The following is a 22,410-nucleotide window of genomic DNA, read 5'->3' as shown; positions in this document are numbered from 1 at the left end:
GGTCTTTAAGGTGCCACAAGACTGTTGGGTTTGCTGCAAGAGACCAATATGTCTACCCTTCTGGAAACATTTTCAAGTTGCATTCACAAGTCATCATCCCCAAACCTCACAGAACTTACTGCAATATTTTGATGTTTAACTTTCCTTGCTACATTTTATCATAAAGCATTGTTTCTATAAACAGAGTAGGTATGACAGAATAAGAGGACCCAGGAAATCTAACAGGCCTTTTAAAGTTTACTCTTTAAAGCTATATAAATCAGAATGAAATGTAAACATTGCTAAACGTAATATTAGGAGATCTGACAAGATGAAGCACAGTCTCACCAACAACCTTGTCTTAGCATCACAGTGAAAGGCTGTCAGCATTTCATTTATATACAATGTGTTCTGAAAAGAAACAATTATAACTAACGTTTTCCACTGCAGCAGCTTTATTTAAAACAGAGGTCAACTTTTCAGTCTCAAGAGAATGCTACAGAAAAGCCACATGTAAAATCCTGTTTCCTGTGAAACAGGGCAGATGTTTTTATGTAAGCAAAAGCAAATCATAACTGTGCAGGACTAGCAACGGACCAAGATATAACCTACTGTATTTTTCGCCCCATAAGACACACCCGAACATAGGACGCACCTAGGTTTTAGAGGAGGAAAGGGGGAAAGCCCTGGTTTTTTGAGGATCAGCTGAAAGTGGTGCAGCTTTTTTTTGCAAAGGGAAAAGCCCTGTTTTTTTGAGGATCAGCTGAAAGTGGTGCACCTTTTTTTGCAAAGGGAAAAGCCCTGATTTTTTGAGGATCAGCTGAAAGTGGTGCAGCTTCTTTTTCAAAGAGGAAAAGCCCCGTTGTTATGGGGCTCAACTCACAGTTCTGCAGCTTCTAGTCCTACAGCCATTTCTACAGTTTCCAGACAGATAATCTAATCAGCCAGTCACATGTCGCTGGGGAAACAAACAGCCTCCCTCTGCATTCAACAATGGAGGCCTGGGCAAGGGGGCGGGGCTGGAAAGGGAGCCTTATCTCTCTCCTGATCACTTGCTGAACAGCTGTTCAGCGGCTTCCTTTCAACACCCCCTTCTCTCTTTGTAAAAGAAAGAGCACGATCTGCTTTTGGCCCCTAGGTAATTCGGCTCCAGGGACCATGCATTTGCTCCATAAGACTCACAGACATTTCCCCTTACTTTTTAGGAGGGAAAAAGTGTGTCTTATGGAGCGAAAAATATGGTATATGATGGCTGAGTATCCACAAAAAGAGAAGTTAGAAATCAGTGCAATTAGGACTACCGGTAAGTTGCTTTGTGTCTTCAGAAGACAGCTGGGGAGGCCTGTGCTTTGAAGCAGCTGCAGAGTCTAAAACTAGACAGGCAACTATTTTGAGGTTAGGTACCAATGGCCAAGGATATAGCCAAGTTCATTAACATTAGATAACTTGCAGTAACTAATTTTGCTTTGTGCAAGGATAGTTCCAGTTTGTATTGCTGTGCATATCACAACTACAGGGTTCTGGCTGCCTAGCAAGGAATCAATATATTGTACAGGAGGAGCAGCCTACCTATGGTCCTCCAGACATTGGTGGACTCGAACTCCTGTCAGCCCACGCAGCACAGCCAAGGATCAGGGGTGATGGGATTTGTAGTACAGCAACATCTAGACACCACAATTTAGCCACAACTGCTGTACAGCAAACTTAGATATGTAGTGGCTGTAAACAATGTCTAGAGTCATAGAATCATATAGAATTGTAGAGTTGGAAGGGACCATGAGGGTCATCTAGTTCAACCCCTTGCAAGAATCCTTCACCCAATGTGGGGCTCAATTGAAGACACAACTCTTACGCTCTACCAACTGAACTATCATGAAAACAAATAGTAAACTGGTTTTTTTAGGGGGGTTATAATCAAGTAGTATATAAATGTTATGGAATGAAATATTTTTTTGATGAAATAAATAGTGCAAAGATGTTTCTTTAATCCACATGATGAGTTATGGAACATGTATAGCATGCTGCATATAGACAGCTACTCAATGTAATTCAAGCAGCTGTTTCCTATGCACCACCCCCAAAGTAACATTTCCATGACTAATATAAAAAACACTCCAGGATTAACCACAGTACTTTTATGAAATTTAAGGATGACTGGTTTCTAAAACTCAGAGCCGACCCTGTTCATGCTATTAAGATTCGCTGTGTGAGCTTGCAGCATAGTGAAAGCAAAGATTTGTTATTTGAGGAACAAAAGATGTGCATGACAATGACTCGTCCCCCAAAAAATTTATTGGGAAATTATACACTCTTAGGGATAGGAAGAACTGGAATGACCTAAAACTAATTAAGTCATAATGGAACACCTAAAATCCTGTTTTGCCCAAACATTTCCAAAACACACTGTCCAAACTTTAATTCTTTTTTTGGTGTTTTTAAGAATGTGTAGGAACTAGAACGCTTTTGAGGGGTTTTTAAAAAATTGTTTCGGTTCTATCAATCTCCAGCAGTTTTCCTTGAATAAAATGTCAATATTCTAGTTTATATACCTTGTAGCTTTTGTACCAGTGTGGATAAACTGAGGAGAGGTCCACCATGTTTGGTTAATAAAAACATGACAGCCATGTTTTTCCCCCCTCTCTCTAGTAGCAAGTGAAGCAGAGATGTCTCACTCCCCCTTCCAAAGCAGCCAAGTACATGCATGCATGCATGACTTTTGTAGGGCCATTTGGTTACAGATGAGTGAGGAGGACATTTACCGGTAAGTGCCCCTGAGGAAGGCATTTATGAAGTGGGCTGGCCTGCTAAACCTTTGCTGCATTGATATGCCAACATAAAGCCCCCAATATGTTGACTCCTCCATATCAACCCAAGCCAGCATTGGCAAATGAGAGATGTAATCCAACGGTATCTGCAGGGGAACGTGCTTATCCAGTTTTATTATTTTGCTCCTCAGATACTCAGCCTCTTATTTTCTGCTTGTTATCAGCACCTTCCACCATTTTCCTGCCCACCCATCCCATACTCACAGGTTAGGAAAGGTATTGTTTTTTACAGAAAAGAAAGGAGAAACCCTTCTGCTTCACAAAACATGCCACCACTACTGTATCCTGGCACAAGATATAGTTTACCTACATTCTGAAGTAGTCATCTCTGCATCCATCTGCCTACACATGTTTTTACATTTGTGGTGGAATGTAATCAGAAGCTTTGTATGCAATGTTTTACTGGATCTAAGCAGAGTTTACTCCCATTAAATAAAGCTATGTTTTCTTATGTGCTTTGCATATGGCAATATGCTTTTTGCATTTGCATTCTGTCATCTGCTGTAACCTCTACACTAGCTAGAGGAAAATAAAAATAAAAAAATTCCTTCCAGTAGCACCTTAGAGACCAACTAAGTTTGTTCTTGGTATGAGCTTTCGTGTGCATGCACACTTCTTCAGATACCAAGTATCTAGCTAGAGTAGCTAGAGGAGACACATTCAGTGTGCTTCTGCCCTGCATTAGTGACATTCACATACAAAAAGCAAAAGGGGGGATTCAAAGGCCCTTTTGGAATTACCGGTATGCTTAAAGTATATGTTAGACTTACTTGGCAGGGCAAGTTCAAGGAACAAAAACATTGCCACTCTGGAATGAAACAATGTTTTCTCCCCCACTAATTAGCAGCTGTAGCTCTTTTGTCAATATTTTACAACCACAGCCCAATGTTTGAAAAGTTGTTTCATAATTAAACAAAGTATTGGCAAATGTATTGGGAATGGCTATCATAATCTAATTAGGAATAGGATTCCTTTGAACTTAATAGGAATTGCTCCCAAACAAATACATTTAGGGTGGGGCTGTATGATATTAGTAATGAGTGAGAACACAACTGACGAATGGTTTCTGTTACCAAAGCATACAATTCATTAGCAGCAGTATCTCTTTCCTCAGAGAAATTCTGATTTATTCTTCCACTCTAGGATACAGTGGCAATTGAATGCTAGCCTCCCTTTTCCAAATGTCCCTGTAGCATCAACCCATAAACTAAATGAACTATCCAGATTTCAGGAACTAAAGTTTCTCAACAGTACTCAGAAACAATGTTGGATTAAACCCTGTGGAGGCCCCATGGCAGTTGAAATCTTGGTGGGGGGGGGGGCTCACAAATTATCTCCTAGTACATCTTTTATTTTACAAACCAACAATTTTAATAAATTAATTGCGATCTATTGTTGCAGGGCCCCCAAAAGGTGTGGGACCCCATAACCCAGTACCTACTCTGCCTATTTTGTAAACTGGCACTGCTCAGAAAGAATGAGGAGGTGTGATGATATGGTCTGTCTTGATCTGCTATATACAGTACTTCTTAGACTTTAAAAGTGCTACATAACACTTTGTGCATAAAATCTAATGCAGTAATAAAAACAGTTCCTCTTGAGAAATCCCAAGCTTTCAATGGTGGGTATACCTTTGAACCAAACATATACTGTAAGCCATTGTAAGAGAAAAAGGACAGCAATCTGCACACCATCAAAGGAGTGGATTAGCGTTTATTGGTAAGCTCCTTTTAATCGTTTCTGATCTTAAATCGAAGCGGCACATGAACTAACCAATCCATCAGAAACTAAACGCTGCATATAGCCTACTCCTGCCAAGATTTCACTCTAGACATCTGACCAACTGGGCTCCAGAGCAGGGGAACTTCTGTCATTATGCATTTGTCCATCTTCAATGTGCCACAAGACTGACTGTTTATGCAGCGTCTGAATGTAGGCCAACGGGTCTGCCACCACCATCCGTTTGGCCCCGAGTTGGCACCTATGAGCAGCACCGCAAACCCTATGCGTTGCCTGTTCGATCGACAAGGGAAAGTCCTTTCTCCAGACCCAGCTCCCCAGCAGCTAAATTCAGAAGCCGAGCACTTGGCACGGGCAGATCCGCCCTGGGCACAAGCCCTCGAGCGCGGCGGGCTGAGGAGTCTCAGGAATCGCAATCCTGACCGGGGAAGAGGAAAGCGAGCGCGGCCGCATAGCAGGCGCTGGCGCAGTCCCAAAGGACCCTGCCACGCAGCCAGGGTGGGGCTTCCCACCGACCGTATCCGCCTGGGAAGAGAAGGGTGGACTCCAAACTGAGGGGCTTCCTCTTGTCTTGCTCCTTCTCCTCCTCCACACAGAAGGGAATGGCTTTTTCCGCGCTCCCCCCCCCCCGCGCCCCTCCTCAAAAACAAACCTCCTTACCTGACCCGCACAACAGCGCGCGGACATGGTCGTCCCCTAAGACTGCGAGCCCCGGGCTGGCCGCGAGCAAATCCCCTCTCCGTCCGCACCTGCCCGCTCGCTCGCTGGCTCAGGCAAGCGGCCTCGCGTCCTGGCAGCAGCCGAAGGTTTCCTCAGCCGCCGAGCTCTCGGTTGCCGAGACGCGCAGAGAGCGCACACGCGCCCCCTAGAGCTGCTGGCCGGGCCTGAGGCGCGCGGCGCGCTCGCCCCGACTCATGACACAAACACGGGAGACTGGCGCGCTCGGCGCTGGCGAGCTCGGCTTCTGCGCTGTTGGGTAAGTTGCCCGAGCCCAGCTCGAAGCGCGCTGGAAGCTTCCGCTGTCGTCAGTTTTTTGCTTGGAAGGAGATAAATGGCTTTCCGGTGCGGGAGGTTAGGAACGGCCCGCCCCACTGAGACAGGAGAAAAGAGGAAGCAGCCTGGAATGAAGCAGGCGCGCGGCGGAGACCACCTGTCCTCGTTCTCACGCTCCGAAGTGAAACGCAGCGCGAGGGCACTTGGGATTGAGGTTCCCGGAGGAGAGGGCGGAGCTATCGGCCGGTTGGCGAGGCGCCCGCGCGCCAGACGCCTCCTCCGAGGCTGGTGCCGTCTGTGAAGGAGGGGCGCCTCTCCCGGGAAGAGCTTCGGCTGCTTCTGCAGGTGTTGCATTACCTGCATCCATCCTTCAGCCGTTTGCATGAAAGTCGCTTCCGATTTGCTTCTCACGCGAGCTGCTTCACACGATACGTTTGCTTCCAAGTCATCAGAGCAGTTCTCTACTGGACCAGAAGTCTTTTATTCTAGTCTATTGTCCTCTTTCCCACAGGGAGCGACCAGATTCCCCTGGGAAGCCCACAAACGTGGGCGTGAAAGGAATAGTCTCCCACAGCCTCTGGTCTGAGGCAGATTGCTCTGGAGATGAGGTGGAAGAGCTACCGCCCTTACACACTAATTTGTCCCATCCTCACAGCTTGTCGCAATTATTCTTATACAGTACTGAGAGAACCAGAGGGGCACTGATGTTGGAAGCAGCGACTTTGGTCACCACAATTAAGGGAATTGCTCCTGCATTGGAATCTCTAGATATAGTCACTCGCATGCTAAATCTAAAAAGCAAAGACATCACCTTGCCGACAAAAGTCCGTATAGTTAAAGCTATGGTTTTCCCAGTAGTAATGTATGGAAGTGAGAGCTGGACCATAAAGAAGGCTGATCGCCGTAGAATTGATGCTTTTGAATTATGGTGCTGGAGGAGACTCTTGAGAGTCCCGTGGACTGCAAGAAGATCAAACCTATCCATTCTCAAAGAAATCAGCCCTGAGTACTCACTAGAAGGACAGATCCTGAAGTTGAGGCTCCAGTACTTTGGCCACCTCATGAGAAGAGAAGAATCCCTAGAAAAGACCCTGATGTTGGGAAAGATGGAGGGCACAAGGAGAAGGGGACGACAGAGGATGAGATGGTTGGACAGTGTTCTTGAAGCTACTAACATGAGTTTGGCCAAACTGCGAGAGGCAGTGAAGGATAGGCGTGCCTGGCGTACTCTGGTCCATGGGGTCACGAAGAGTCGGACACGACTGAACGACTGAACAACAACATGCTAAATCTTTATGGCAGTCAAAAAGATAACAGGGTTAAAGAGGCCTTGGTCTGCTTGGCGGGGGGGGGGGGGGGGTTCAGTGAAAAAATCATTCAGGCACCCCATATTATAAAATAAATGTTTTAGGATTTACTCTTACAATAGCAGCTTTGTTACAAATTCATCTAATCCAGCATCCTGTCTCACAGTGGCCAACCAGATGTTTCAAGAAAGCCAACAAGCAGGAATTCATGGCTTATTTTTACTCATAGCTTACCAGGGTGCTTGGTAGAAACAAAATAAAAATAAAAAAAATTCCTTCCACTAGCACCTTAGAGACCAACTAAGTTTGTTCTTGGTATGAGCTTTCGTGTGCATGCACACTTCTTCAGATACACACTTGGCAGTAATACCCGTTAGGTAGAACCTACTCTCATTTTATAAATGTGGAATTAGGGCTGAGAGGTGTGCCTTGCCCTAAATCCACCATACCAGTCTAGGCTGAACCAAGGTACAGATACACCTAACTTTCTCCACTGCACAATTATATACAGCCATATCTGGTAATACATACTGACACTCAATGAAGCCCTTCTACTAAATCACCTTATTTTCCACAACTGCACTGACATATATAATTGGAATGAGATTACTACACATTTTGGTGGTGGTTGTTTTTTCTTTCTAGAGCAGATACGGGGGAAACAAAGATTCCTCCATACCGAGACTCCCAATCTCTGCATCTGGGATTCCAGCCTCCGGGGCATTTCTAGCACAAGGCCTCATTCATCAGTACCATAAGCCCATATCCCAACTATTATATATTATTAACCAATGAGTCTTTAACTTTTTTATTTTTTAAAAAAGCAAAGCAATAAAAATACATGGTTTTTAGAGTTTAACACTACACACATTTTACATGTTTACATTTACAAATTACGCTTTAATCCATATTGTGACTTTTGAGTTTTCACATTATTTGATCTTTTCAGAATTCATAGCAGCAGAAATATTCAACATCCATTTCCACAGTAGTCAAAACACCAATTTTTTTGGTAACCCTGGGAAGAGAGAGGTAAATATTATGGCATTATTAAGTGCAAAAGTTGGTGTGAGCAACCCTACAATGGTGCAACCCTTTGGTTAGAATGGCTTAAGTCAGCTAGGGTATGCACATTGATGTTATAGGTCCAGGCTAGCAAATTAAATGTTACATTGTGAAAATATAGATATAAATTTTATATATCACTTGACTGTAAAAAACAAAAGATAAAAGCATAAAATCGGGTGGGAGGGAACCAGTTCTTTAAAACATACAAGAAATTAAAATACTTAAAAATATTAAAATTCACACCAGCTTTTCTGGGTAGGCTTGACTAAAAATGTTTTTAGCAGGCAAAGGAAAGGTTATAGTCAGAAATCATATCTGGATATATGATAAGTGTTTAAATTCTACACTTAACAGAGACTATTTTAAAAATGTTGCTACCTTGATCTAGTCCATCCAGTCTTTTCCTTTTCAAATTTGGAGCTGGGTTTTGTTGCTCTTTCAAGGCTTCTGCAGGGCAATTGGGTCTTGGCAACTGGCTTCCAGGTGTTGGTGCTGGCCGATTGCTAAAATACTTCTGTTTTAGTGCCTTAGAGACAACAGAATGAGATAACAATAAAAAATGACACTATTTAGAAATGACACTATTTCTATAAAATCTGTACTTATGTTTATAATATGTAGCTTTCTTGGATAATTAGTAATATTTTGTGTGGTGGGGGGGGAGCATGATGGGTGGCAGTGGTGGTGGTGATGGATAGCGTCTACTGAGGCAGTCTATGGTTCCTCACAATTTCAGTTCTGTGCAGGTTTCTCCCTGCAAGATTCTGTGTGCATGTGTGTGTTGTGTTCTTACAAAGGACACTTTTTCTTATATGCGGGCACAGCCAGGACTGTGCATATACTATCATTCTGATTATTTTTGAAAGGAATACATGCTGAAAGTCAGAGGGCTGCTGAATAAGATATACAGTGGCTGAAAGCAGAAATTCACTGACCTCTCTCTCAAACTAGAATTATGCAAAATAGCAAATGCAAAATGGCTCAAGTTGTATAATTTAGTTTTTTGGCACATAATTTAGATTGCATATGCAATTTCTCAATTTCCCTACCCCAGAGTCGAGTACACATAGCCCTGGGCTTAATGTTTTTCAGTTGTGAACTTTCTCCTATATAATCAATATTTGCATGGTTTGTATCTGACTGGAACAAGTTTTCTGGTCACCTACATTTGTCCTCAAATAATTCTGTGTATTGCATCTAGGCAAAACACATTTTTATAGTGCAGTTAATGCTTAAATAAACTCCTTTTGGACAAAGCAAATTGTATAGCACTAGAACATATGGATTGCATGTACATTCTAAATAAAAATTCTGCAGTCCTAACATCTCATCCAGCTACTTCCCTCTCTTCCCATTGTTTCCCAATTAATATTTTTGTTTGCAAATAGCTTTTGAACTGCAGCAAAAAAAATTCAAGGATTAACTTTATGGGATATGCAGTAGACTGTAACATAAATGTAATAGGATCACCATCTCTTGCTTTGCTGTGCTTCTCCTTCAAATTATAGCCAAGTTATGGTAATTATGCACAACTAACAGGCAAGCTTCCCACCAAGTCTTACTTTGCTTTTTGATGTGGCCTGAACAAGTTTCCACATCACTGGTCTGTACCAAGAAACATTTGCAATTAAGTAACCAGGGAAATTAAGACCAGAAGGAACATCCACAATGAATAATTACAGGTTCAAATAATAAAAAGGTGCAAGCAATTAGAAACACATTTCTCATATGCAGCCCTCAATCAGTGGCTCAGGAAAGAGGGCTGCTTCAGCCCTTTGTTTCAGTAAGAGTTTTTAAAAAGCAACGAAGAGCTAAAAATACATGCCCCAAATTGCAATACTATATACTTGGGATTAAATCCCGCTTAACTTACTATGAAGTAAACTTGAATAGGTTCGGACAACTAGAATGATAAGACTGCTGTGGAAGATGTGCATTCTGCCACAGGCACATTGGGCAAATTGACATATTGGTTCTCATTGTGGGCCTCAGGTTCACAAGTGGTGAAGTTGCTGGCTTGGCACCCTGTTCCTCCTTTTTTGCTTGCTGTCTGAGCCATAGGGAACAACTTTCCTCCACCTCTCTTCTCCCCCAACTTTATACTATAACATTAGTGTCTCACATTGAATAGAAATGACCTGTAGAAAAACTTTATGAACTGAAAGCAGAAACGCTGTATATACTTTTGTAACCCAAGAAAATCTTCAATAAAAACAAGTTTTTTTTAAAAAAGGAAATACTTCTTGGCAACTAAATATTGACAGGTCAAACATGCTGTTGCCTCTTGCCCCCAACTAAAATATTCAGGCCCTGCTCACTCTCTCTTCCCCTTTTTACTGCTCAGTTGCTTTGGTTAGTCTGTTACAGGAGCAATGGGATTGGTGACACTGGTCAAATGCCAAGGGTGGCTCTTCTCCCCCCCCCGAAACTGGGTAAAGCTATTTGGTGAGCATCCCAGTCTGAATTCAGGCTTTCAGAGCAGTCCTCTGACAGGTGTATTTTTCATCTCAAATTATGTAATCCATTTCTCTACTTTATGTAGCAGGTATCAGAACACAAACTGAAAGATCAGTTGACATCAGAAACAGAGCTGAAATGGTTGTCTAGATACAAACCTGTTTAGGAACTCACTGCTAAAATATCACAATAAAAATCTGTGGAGGGGCCCCTGGAGGAACTATAAATTCCATTAAATAAAGCAAATCTGCTTGAGACTTGTGCAGAACTTATTTTTGCTAAATACTGACTGTAACAGTTTTAAGCTAATGGGTGGAAATTTAAATTTAAATACCTGAGTAGCTGTGACCCTAGTAGAAGGATTAAATGTAAATAAGCCTTGCAGCAGTTCTAGCAAATCATCACCAGCAGCACTGAAGATGTGATGAAGTGGCATTCCAGGGAAACTTTTAAAAGTCACATAATCTGGAAGATTGGTCATACCCTATTGAGGTGGGGGGGAGGGGGGGAGAAAGAAATATAGCACAGAGAAGTCAGCACCCAAATAATGAATAGTTAAAAGTCATCAATGGTCTTCTCACCTGCAAACACACATTAAGTTTAAATTTAGTCAAACAAGCAAGCAAGTCAAAACAATCAAGTTTCCATCAATTCTCCCTGCCAGCTTTTGTTACAAGGTTGTTAACTCAAAAACTTACAGGCCACTGCTCCTCTGTTGGAGTACCCAAGGTTTCAAATATCTTTGTGAGTTGATCCAGGTCAGAGTCTCCTGGCAAAAACGGAACCTATAGAAAGATGAATAGTGGCTTTCAAGATTGGTTTGTTCTGAACTCCTACAAAAAAGAAATTCAGCCCTAAAATCTTTGAACTTTTCTGGTAAGCAAATGGCATTGGCTCAGTTTAAAGCAAATGAGGATTCCCAGAACAAAGATTGCATTTCCAGCACTCCTCCCACATGTAAAAGTGCCAGAAGATAAACCATTTGCGCAAGAGCAGAATAAAATTTCATTTGACAGCTGTACCAAGAGCTTACCCTTAGAAGCAATTCAGCCAATATGCAGCCCACTGCCCACATATCCACGCCTACACCATACATTCTAGCACCAAACAGTAGCTCAGGAGCTCGATACCACCTGAAAAACAAATTAAGACATGCTGCATTTCCCTCCTCCATTTATGAGGTGTGCACAGTACCTTCAGTACAAACACTATCCTATTTTGTGCCTAAAGATTTACATCTTATCTTGTTCTTTCTGTAAGAAAATGGTGCAAATCTGATCTGTTTTTTCTCCAAAATAAGGTGACAAAATAGCTGTTTAAGTTAGTACTGCACCATTTACTGGCATTGAAAAGTGGATGCAATTATTATTTGAAGGGGGTGTACATGGCCCTCCCCACTTTATCTTCACAACAAACCTGTGAGATAGGTTAGGTAGGATTACCTAACCTATTTTACTGGCCTAGAGCATGGGTAGGCAAACTAAGGCCTGGGGGACGAATCTGGCCCAATCGCCTTCTAAATCCGGACCACGGACAGTCCAGGAATCAGCGTTTTTTTCATGAGTAGAATTTGTAGAAATGCATCTCTGGGTTATTTGTGGGGCATAGGAATTCGTTCATTTTTTTTCTCTTTCCAGAATATAGTCCAGCTCCCCACAAGGTCTGAGGGACAGTGGACTGGCCCCCTGCTGAAAAAGTTTGTTGACCCCTGGCCTAGAATAAATGAGATTCATGACACAGTGTGGTTTTTTAACCAGGGTCTTCCAGTCCTCATCTGATACTACAAACACTGCAACACACTGGCTGTCTTATTCTAATTCCTATCTTCATGTACACATAGTGATTGGGCAAGCAGATGAAGTTGTCATACCAATAGGCCAGATGTGCTCCTTGAGGGATCTTTCTCTTACCTTGTTACTACTTGGTGGGTGTAAACTCTGTTAGGACTTCCAAAAGATTTTGCCAAACCAAAGTCAGCCAGTTTCAAAACTCCATTTTCATCTAGCAACAGGTTATTTGGTTTAAGATCCTTAAAGGGGAAACACATGAATATGCCATCGCTGAGAATTAATATTTAAATATTTTGCTTTGTGATCAAAGGTTGACCTTAACCAGAAATATGCTTCTGAAAGCAGTGACAACAGGATTGCATAGAATTGAGGCACTAGATAGAAACTACAACGGCTGATCAGACTATGGTAAATTAGATTGTGCCATTTATATCCATTTGTGACTCCGAGAATCAGCAGGGCTTTGGAAGTTGGATTCATTTTTTTAAAAAAAATGTTGCACGCAAATTGCCAATAACTATTAAAAGCTAAAATATCCCAACTACTTATTCTGTCTTTTTTATATACCAGTTTGAAACCTCAGATTTTGGGCCATTAAAAAAAAAAATCATCAAAAGGGACCAAGAAACATTTTGTTGTTGTTGTTGTTGTTAAGATAATTTACATGGAGAATGACATTTCCATCTCAAACACCTTAATGGGAGCCATTTCTCATTGTATTAAAGGCTGTTCTTTTCGTTCCTAGAGTTCCTTACCCTATGAAGGATCCAGTGTTCGTGTAAATATTCTAAACCTTGAAGTGTCATCAGCATGTACGCTTTGATGTGAGAAGGTGTCAATACAAGACTAGTATCCTTTATTATAACCTGTAAAATATATATTGCATTTTACAAATTGCAGAAGCTTAATGCTTTTAAAAAACACCAGAAAAATTACACAGATGTATCTGTTGGGGTACACAATGTCCCCAATAACAAAACATCAATTAGCAAGCCTTAGATAAATCACTCTCTCAGTATTTTCACTATCTACATTGTTAGACCGTCATATATAAAAAAGTATTGATTATAGCAACTTCCTGTTCTGAACTCTGACCAAATTGTCCAAATTCTCTGTGAACTTTGAATCTAATATTCTTATGTTTTCTCACTAGTAATGAGAATTCCTTTAAGTGGGTGGCATCCTAAGCAATTACAATGATTTCCCTTCAAATGAAGTCTGTATTACTCTTTAGCTGCTGAAAATGTGTGTATGCCTGCTTTCTCTAGCAGATACACAAAACCTACCATATGAGTTATTCTTTATGCATAAAACCTGTTACTCTGCTTATGTTAAAAAGTATTGATACAGCGCCACCTATCTGCACGACACTTTGGAAAGTATGAGAGATGATCCCAACCCCAAGGGGCTTACAGTCTAAAAATAAGGTAGATGCAAAGGAGGCAATATAGGAAGGGGAGGCAAATGGAGGCAGGGTGTGCAATTATTCCAGTTGCATATGCTTGGGCCTATTATAATAGATTCCTACCAGAATTAGGGGTTGTTCTAAAGTCTTCACAGAAGAGGGTGGAATTAGGATGCAAAGAGAGATGGCTTCATGGAGACATTCTGACAGGCATTTACAGACGTAACACTGTTCCCAAGTATTTTATATGGGAGCCCATGACCCCAGATTTTTAAGAAGAGGCATACTGTTCTGCCTTCTCTGTTGTTCTCTTATACCACCCACTTCCTCCATGTCTCTTCTCCAACTCTTATAACTTTCCCCCAGGACTTTTGGTTTCAATATACAGGTGAAACTTGAAAAATTAGAATATCATGGAAAGGTTCATTTCTTTCAGTAATTCAACTTAAAAGGTGAAACTAATATATGAGATAGACTCATGACATGCAAAGCGAGATATGTCAAGCCTTATTTGTTATAATTGTGATGATTATGGCGTACAGCTGATGAGAACACCAAATTAACAATTTCAACTTTGAGGTTTTCATCATCTGTATGCCATAATCATCACAATTATAACAAACAAAGGCTTGACATATCTCGCTTTGCATGTCATGAGTCCATCTCATATATTAAACTCCAGCAGCTAATGAAAGCAATTGCTTACATAAATGGACTTTTCCACGATATTCTAATTTTTCGAGTTTCACCTGTATAAACAAAGCAAACGCTTGATCATCGACCACAAAATTAAGTAAGTAGCTAGTTAATGGCAATCTTACCTCTAGATCAGTTTCCATAAAATCAAATACTAGACTAATGTTAGATTTGTGTCCAAATGCATCAAGAAGCTGGAAGAGAAATACACTCCAATTATTGATGTGATAGTATGTCCTTAATCCAATGTGTGTGCACACACTGGCCAAAGTTTCCTCTAATGTGCCCTGGCAGGCTTACAGCAATCCAGGCAATGCAGAGTGACTGAGTCTCACCACCCTTTTAATTTCCTTAACTACGCCTGCCAGGCTGTTTTGGGGCGAACCACACCCATCTTTCCCAGGCCTGAAGTCCTATGATACCATGCTCAGGAAAGTTCAAGCCATGTCTTGAAACTTCAACCCAATCCTGAAAAGCAAGAAAAATCAGAAGTGTACTCCTGATTCTTCCCTTGCAGCCAGTTTTCAGTACTTCTTGAATCTGGCACATTTTTGTGTTGCCTTGTATAGCAACAGAACCTCCCAATGCCTGGAAAAGGATAGTTTATGAGCCTTCACTTTTAGACATGGCCAATCAGAGGGAAGTTCGAAGGGCAAGGGGAATTTGATCTGGGTCTCAGGTATAAAGAGGGCCTCAAATTTAAACACTTATTTTCCAAGGCCCTTTAAACTCTCATCTATGTATCTTTCATATCTGGGTGTTGCTGAGAGTTTGTTATACTGATTTTATTCTCTGCTTCACTTTTATTGGTTATTGTTTTGTTTCACTGCTATTATAAACCAACCAGAGGACTTTGTTATTGGATAGTATTTAAATATTGTTAATACAGAAATATTCCCTTCAAACAGCACTTTGTACTTACCCCTATAATATTTGGATGGCTAAGCTCCTGCAGTAGCTTTATTTCTCTAAGGGCTGTTCTGTTTATACCTGCATTGAAATAAGAATCATGACGATAATAAAACTGTACACCCTCAGCAGTGTATGAATTTGGTGGTACTTGTGGCTCAAAGTAATCCTGGGTGAGAGGGAGCAGGGATTGGTACTTTTGCCACAATTATTCATGCCACATACCTGCTAGTTTTATGCCTATGAGGTTAGAGATTCAAATCCTGAAGTCACCTAGCTCAGGTTCATGAAGACTAAGCATAACATTTTGTGGACAAAAGACTGCTACTGTTTTATTTCAAATTGGTGAATATTTCTGATAAGATTCAATCTCCAGAACACAGCTTCAAATATTCTAGGCAATGAAAGTATTTCAGGTCAATGTAATTCCCATTCCCTCACATCCTGAATGAAGAAGATGTTCAGTTTGTTGTAGTTAAAACAAGATCGAGGTACTTTTTCAGATGTCATAAAACTTTCTCTCAAATGTCAGTGTTTCTATAAAGGGAGGAAAGCAATGGCATGGGCAAAAGGAGAGGCTAATTCACATCTTTCTTGATTCAACAATAGATAAGCAAGAACTTACTTTGGATTAGGTTCAAGGTATTTTAGTCATTGTTCTTCACTATGTCGCCCAGCATCACCCAAACAACTTAATATACTCTAACAGTTTAGTATGTCTAAACAGATTGTTTTCCAATGTGTGGGTTGGGGTATGCCTTGGTCCCTTGATTTCCTTGGATATGCAGGTGGTAGGAGTGAAGAGGACTGCCTTGCTAGAAGCAGCTGATTTGCCAGCTGCAACTCTTCCTGAAAAGATGGAACTAAGCTTCTGTTATCGATGCCCTACTTACTACTAGGCAGGACTACTTCAATGTTCTCTACATGGGGCTGCCTTTAAACAATGTCTAGACACTTGGACTAGTGTAGAATGCTGCTGCTATACTACTGTCTGCCATGTGAAGATTGTAGTCATGTTCCAATCTTATTTCATTTCAACATTTACTTACAGGCTCAATTTAAAGTGCTGGTAGTCACCATCGAAGTTCTAAACAGCTTGGTACCAGGTTATTTCAGAAGCCGCTTGCTCACATGTGAAACTTTCCAGCCTCTGAGATAAGTCCTGGAAGCCACACTTTCTGCTCCATCCATACATGAAATCAGGTGGATGTGAACAAGAGAAAGGACCTTTTCAGCAGTAGTGCTGTGACTGTGGAACTATCTCCTGGCATTGCCATTCTCTTCTTGTTTATTAAATGATTATAAGCACTTAAAAATAGGCTAGCTTTTAAACAGTGACATGTTTCCAAGATGCCCTACATGAAATCTTAGCACTGGTATCTAAAAGTTTTACAAATGATATTTTATATTGAGGTTGCTCTGTTCTTATTTTTTTAAAAATATATATTTTTATTATAAGGCTTTTAAATTCCACAAAATTGTCAAAAAATACAATCCCAAACATTTCCCCCTTTTTCTTTCCCATACCACAGGTACGCGTTGCCATCCAAATCTGTTATCATAGCCTTCCAAATCTAACGCTTCCTCCTTTTCCAGTTTTATCCAGTCCCTAATCCACACCAAACTTGCTGCCTCATAATACAATTTAAAGTCTGGGAGGGCAAAGTCTCCTCTTTCTTTTGTATCTGTAAGTAAGTATCCTCGGCTGTTTGCCCTCCCAGACAAACTTGGAAATATCCTTTTGCCATTTTTGAGACAATCATCTTTAACCATTACTGGGACTGTCTGGAAAGGAAGGAGGTTGCTCTGTTCTTGTAATGATGTACTGTTTTACTATACTGGGCTCTTTTGGGAGGAAGGATAAACTATAAATTAAACAAATACATAAATATTTTAATTGTAAACTACTTTAGTTGTTATTTTAATAAAGGTACAGAATATAAATAATATAAGCTTGCTTAACTGATGGAATGTACAATTCAAATAAAGAAGTACATTCTACTTAAAATCAGTGATACAGAACAGGCTTTAATTTTATGTTGAAAAAATTCCATTTCATAAGTTTATTAGAAACAACGAACAGATGCCAATTACAAATGTAGTATTAGGCAAGCTTGGCAGTTTTTCTTCTTTTTTCTTTAGATCTGTTGACTAACTACAGGTAAAATAAGCATATTATATTAGATCACTCACTAGGATATCAGAATTTTTTCAATTCAAAATTTTCTAGAAAAGTTGTGTCACTGCTTAAAATTATGTCCAGGATATAAAACAAGAACACTAAAGGGGAAAAATGTGAATGTTTTCTATCTAAATCACCAAGGACCGGTGGAGTATGGCTATTATGCCACTGGTCTACTTCAAAACAAAGAATTACATGGATCTCATTTGTTATCTCTTCCACTCAAAATTGAAAAGAACACCAAGTCATTTACCAGCATGGCAGCAATATTCTAGTATATGCAAAGTAGTTCATTTATATATGTGTATTTCAAGAACTTACCATCTTTAGCTTCTGATCTATGCCCAAGTTTGATCTAAAATAAGAAAATGGTTTAATTAAGACAATATTTCTCATTACCAAAGGCAGATCAAAGGCTACAGCAGTTCTCTAAGTATCTAAACTGACTGACAGCTCAGTCTATGTATTTTAACTTGGAAGTAATTTCTGAGAAGTTTATTTAAGTGTGCTTAGACTGCAGCTTTTACTTACTCTAGGTTACAACAGCTCTGCACAATTACATAAAACATGGTCAGACAAAATGCATGGTTAGAACCCAGAACCTGAAGCTGTTTCTCCTTACTTCTCCAGTGGGAGTAGGCAGGCTGCCCACCACCACCTGGAGTGGTGAAGAGAAGCAGTGGCGCCAGGAGCTCACAATAATTTTGTGAGATTTCACTGGAAGCTGCTGCTGTACCTTCTTGTTTCTCCAGTAGCAGCAGGGGTAAGCAAAGCACCCACGGGGCATTACTGCTTAGGATTCCACTGCCTGTGGTGACTGCCTCAGTCAGCCTCATGGGCAGACCAGCCCTGGTTAGTGCAATTGAATATATCAATGAACAATTTATGAGTTGCTTAATAAAGAAATAAAATCTAGTCAATGTGGCTGGGATTCCAAGCTATGGTCAGCACAAATCATGGTTTGGGTATGCTGTCAGGTTAATAAAGCTAACTCACCTTTTAATAGCAACAATTTGATTTGTATTCTTGTCTCTTGCTTTATAAACTGTAGCAACTAAAGAGAAAAAGAGCACATCTTAAAATCAGTTTTCTAATTATATAGCAGCACCCTTGCTTTTGTTTAGAAAGTGTTTAGTCTTCTTTTCTATAAATATATTGAGGCATGCTATAATAAATACAAATGATCACAATAAAAACAGTAAAAATGTTAAACAATGTTGAACACCTTTAACTCATAAAATGCTATGCCTTCCCCTCTAATGTCACTCTCAGCTGGTCAGTACTAGCAACTAAGGGAAATTAATTGATAAATTTCCAGAGATACAGCATAATTACAGAATCCTAGAATTCTAGAGTTGGAAGGACCACAACACTCACAACAGTCATCTGGTCCAACCCCCAGCAAAGCTGTTTCAAACATCAGTACAAACCTCAAAGTACATAAATGTGAGAATGCGACGTGTAAGAATGCCACATATGACAATCTACCCACATAATGAACGTGTCCTATACTGGAAGGCTTTCTACGAAGCAGGAAAGTATTACATTGTTATATCCCTATTAAGAAGGAAGTTCAGTGGCTGCACTACAGGGTTTGATTTCCCAATTAATTTTAAATATAATTTTGTATATAGAGGAGCAGGCAGGACCTAGACAGCCAGCTCCAGCAGCCTGTAACATCAGCACCCCCAAAAAATCAGACACTACTTTGAGTCTCTCTCCCCATCATTACCTTCTTGCTCTAGCTAGCTGCAAAATGCAGACCTACTTCCTTGTTGGTTATTTGCAACTGTCCACTGTTTCTCTAGTCACCAACCTTCAAACTCCATTCTGGAAAAGTTTACTAACCAGATGGTCAAGCAATAGCCTTAAACACAGATATCAGTGATACAGTAGACATATGCTATTTTCTGGCTAAAGTATGAAAAGGTACAAACCTCGCCCTTCAAAAATTTATCCTCCATTGTAAGTCAGGTTTGGACTATTGGATAACAATTGGGTGGCTAGGAAAACACTTTTCTCTGTCCAAAGTTGGATGAGAAAAAGGTCTGGCTGTAAGTAGATTTGATCAGAGCAACAAACTGCTTACACAAACATATCTAGCAGGTTCTTTTTAAACGGATCATTTTGCTGCTGCCCTAAGCCTTCATGACATCAAAGGACAGATCAAAGTCAATTTTGTGAGCAGCAAGTCAACCCATTCCTTTATTTTTTGCGAACAGCCAAAATTTCTAGGTGTTAAGCCACTGGCCCCACATTGAAAATGCTTTGACAGAGGCTTCTCATGAGACAGGTATTTATCTTTTGAATGAGTGCCGTCTCCAGTCAAGCAGGTGCTTTAGGTTTCTGAAATATAAACCTGGGAAACTGGAAATGAGCAAACAACCTTCAAGTCTCTGAAAAAAAAATGCCTATTGCCCATCTCCAGATGTTTTCCACAACCTATAACACAAAAACACCTATGGCACTACCCCAGCCATGTATACTCACAAGTAACCCCTCTTAAATTAAATGGGGCTTCTTCCCAGGTAAGTGGTTAGACTTGCAACTTTATGTATTAGGAGGGAGAGGGGTGGCTTTTTCATAGTTTCTCTGTTCTCGAGCTTTTTTGCAGCCCTGAAAAGTGGATTCTCTGTGACTGCCTCCAAACTGTGGAATTTCCTCCCCTCTGCAGAGGTGCTTAATGCAGCTTTCATTTTATGCTGAAACTGCACCTTTTAAACCTGGCCTTTGATAGCCGAGACCTTTATTTTCCTATTTAAACTGTATTTTGGGCCATAGCTGTCAACCTTTTCCTTTTTTGCGGAAAATTTCCCTTATTATAGCATTGGGAAACAGCAGGGAGGGGTTAGACACCGGTTTCACTTTACAGTATTTTTAACTGCATCACTGTCCTCTGGGGCCTTATAGCGAAGGGCAAGTGGGGTTGGGATGGAAGTGCCGAACGGAAATATTGTTTTATTATTATCAAAGAACAAATGTTTTGGCGTGTCATCGATCTCAAAAAAGGTGAACTCTGCGCAGGCGACGGCTTAACTGGGTGGCATTGAAGGCGACACCGTTATTCGGAGGAGCAACGAGGGGCGTCCCACAGCTCCAGCCCCGGCTAACCCTGAAAAACTCCCTCAGGTGGTTCCTCTCCTTCGCCTCCACCGGAGCCCTACGGAAGCTGCTGCTGCCCTCCCCTCAGACGAGCCCGGCTTACCTGCCCTTCGCCCAGGAAGGCCAACTTCTCGTAGCGCTTCGCACGCGCGCGGGCGTCCATCCCGATCAAGCGCGATTTAAAAACCGTCAAGTTTACGCGCCTCCAGGAAACCAGCGCGACTCCGACTCCTCCCCCTCTCCCGTATACCGCCGGCCTTCCCGCTGCGTTCTACGCATGCGCTACGCACGCGGGCAAATGACGCTCCCCCCCCCGCACCATCCCGAGGCTTCCGCCGGCCGTGGCAACAGCCTCTCAACACAGAGATAGGAAAGGATAGACGAGCAGGCAAAATCCCCTATAGAGATATTACGGGGATAGAAAAATCCGTGGTTTTCTTCTCGGGTCTCAACTTCTCTGCCCACCCAGGAGTGCTAGTGAGGGCTGTCCATTGAAGAAGAAAAAAGGAGAAATTTGGGCTTTCGACATAACTGATTATTGGGAAGCTGAAAGTTTGTTCGTCCCTCGCCCGCCTAAAGAAAGGTAGCGGCAGAGGAACCCCCTGCTTTGATTTCTAGTGACTGTTTTGTACACGTTTAAAAGCACCTTGCCAGTGAACTCCAGTATCCCCATATTGTAAGTGTGCCCCTTGGGGTGGGGAGGGGTACGGGGATGACCAGCTGGTGACAGGCCAGAAATGTATTCCATTGTTAATATTGCTGGTCAAAAGCACCCTCAGATTGCAGCAGGGGCCAGCGCTACCATTGGGCAGGAGAGCAGTCAGACTTTATCAGTTGGCGTATAACTGTGCATATATTGCCAGCCCTTGACCTGGTGAGCTCACCTGCTGCCCTCAGGAGTGGTAGGTGTGTGCTATTTTATCGTAACAAGTAATGTGGCCTACAATATATTGTTACTCTCATTGGCCATGCTGACCAAGGCTAGTGGAAGCTGAAGTTGAACTCAACACCAGGAAAGGCACAGGTTCTCATCCGTGCTTGAAAATGAGTATTTAATACAGTATCAGCTTTCATGGACCACAATCCACTGCACTGGATCATATATAAATTGCAATCGTAAGTTGGCCAAGTATATACACAGAGTTTAGGGAGAACTATATAGCTATGGTTTTCCCAGTAGTGATGTATGGAAGTGAGAGCTGGACCATAAAGGGTGATTGCCGAAGAATTGATGCTTTTGAATTATGGTGCTGGAGGAGACTCTTGAGAGTCCCATGGACTGCAAGAAGATCAAACCTATCCATTCTTAAGGAAATCAGGCCTGAGTGCTCAATGGAAGAACAGATCCTGAAGCTGAGGCCTCCAGTACTTTGGCCACCTCATGAGAAGAGAAGACTCCCTGGAAAAGACCCTGATGTTGGGAAAGATGGAGGGCACAAGGAGAAGGGGGCGGACAGAGGACGAGATGGTTGGACAGGTTCTTGAAGCTACCCTGCCTCACTGCGGGAGGCAGTGAAGGACAGGCATGCTGGCGTGCTCTGGTCCATGGGTCACAAAAGAGTCAGGACACGACCTGAATGACTGCACAACAACATAGAGGAGTGAGCAAACTCCAGTGAACCTCAACCACTTTGCTCAAGCAGCTCCTCTTTTCAAGTTCCCAAGTGCCAAGGCAGCCACTGCACCTGACTACAGCAGTAAAGATAACATACTGTAATAAATGCCATGTTTGGGTTACACAAAATGAGTCTGAGAAAATATAAATGCAGCACAATGTGTTACAAGTTTATTTACTCAGAAGCAAATTCCAAAAAATAAGTAGGCATGCACATCCTGATTGTTGTTGTGTTGTTTCAACTTTCCAAACAAAAGATGAATTTATTACTATATTTATTTTCAAGGATTATACCCTGCAGCTTTTTATTTAGGCCACTTTGTAGATAAACTAAAGAGCAAA

General features: G+C 41.5%; 2 protein-coding genes across 3 annotated transcripts in view; both read right to left on the bottom strand.

Annotated features, from left to right (window-relative positions):
• The window catches only part of SERINC5 (serine incorporator 5), a 38,454-nt gene extending 33,129 nt beyond the window's left edge, over nucleotides 1-5,325 (bottom strand). For both annotated transcript variants that reach the window (XM_033163825.1, XM_033163826.1), the window contains exon 1: nucleotides 5,205-5,325. In XM_033163825.1, coding sequence (XP_033019716.1) covers nucleotides 5,205-5,231 — 27 coding nt within the window. In that variant the 5' untranslated portion in view covers nucleotides 5,232-5,325. The remainder of the gene's footprint in view (nucleotides 1-5,204) is intronic.
• Nucleotides 5,326-7,636: 2,311 nt separating this feature from the next.
• On the bottom strand, nucleotides 7,637-20,632 carry CDK7 (cyclin dependent kinase 7). The gene is made up of 12 exons (XM_033164232.1): nucleotides 20,557-20,632; nucleotides 18,349-18,405; nucleotides 17,673-17,708; nucleotides 15,183-15,250; nucleotides 14,386-14,454; nucleotides 12,915-13,025; nucleotides 12,280-12,398; nucleotides 11,403-11,502; nucleotides 11,068-11,154; nucleotides 10,704-10,853; nucleotides 8,291-8,438; nucleotides 7,637-7,862 (listed from the first exon to the last, which is right to left on the bottom strand). The coding sequence occupies exons 5-12, from the start codon at nucleotides 14,401-14,403 to the stop codon at nucleotides 7,837-7,839; spliced, it is 759 nt and encodes a 252-aa protein (XP_033020123.1). The 5' UTR covers nucleotides 14,404-14,454; nucleotides 15,183-15,250; nucleotides 17,673-17,708; nucleotides 18,349-18,405; nucleotides 20,557-20,632; the 3' UTR covers nucleotides 7,637-7,836.
• Nucleotides 20,633-22,410: the final 1,778 nt, after the last annotated feature.

This window comes from Lacerta agilis, chromosome 11 (assembly GCF_009819535.1).
Source record: "Lacerta agilis isolate rLacAgi1 chromosome 11, rLacAgi1.pri, whole genome shotgun sequence".
Taxonomy (NCBI): Eukaryota; Metazoa; Chordata; class Lepidosauria; order Squamata; family Lacertidae; genus Lacerta; species Lacerta agilis.
Note: the sequence above shows the minus strand (reverse complement) of the source record. Positions and strands in the feature narration are given on the sequence as shown.

Coding starts and splice junctions, on each gene's coding strand:
- CDK7 (XM_033164232.1), bottom strand. Junction 11,155..11,402: donor TGGCTGAATTGCTTCTAAGG/GTAAGCTCTTGG, acceptor ATCTTTCTATAG/GTTCCGTTTTTGCCAGGAGA. Junction 7,863..8,290: donor ACTGGATGGACTAGATCAAG/GTAGCAACATTT, acceptor CTCTCTTCCCAG/GGTTACCAAAAAAATTGGTG.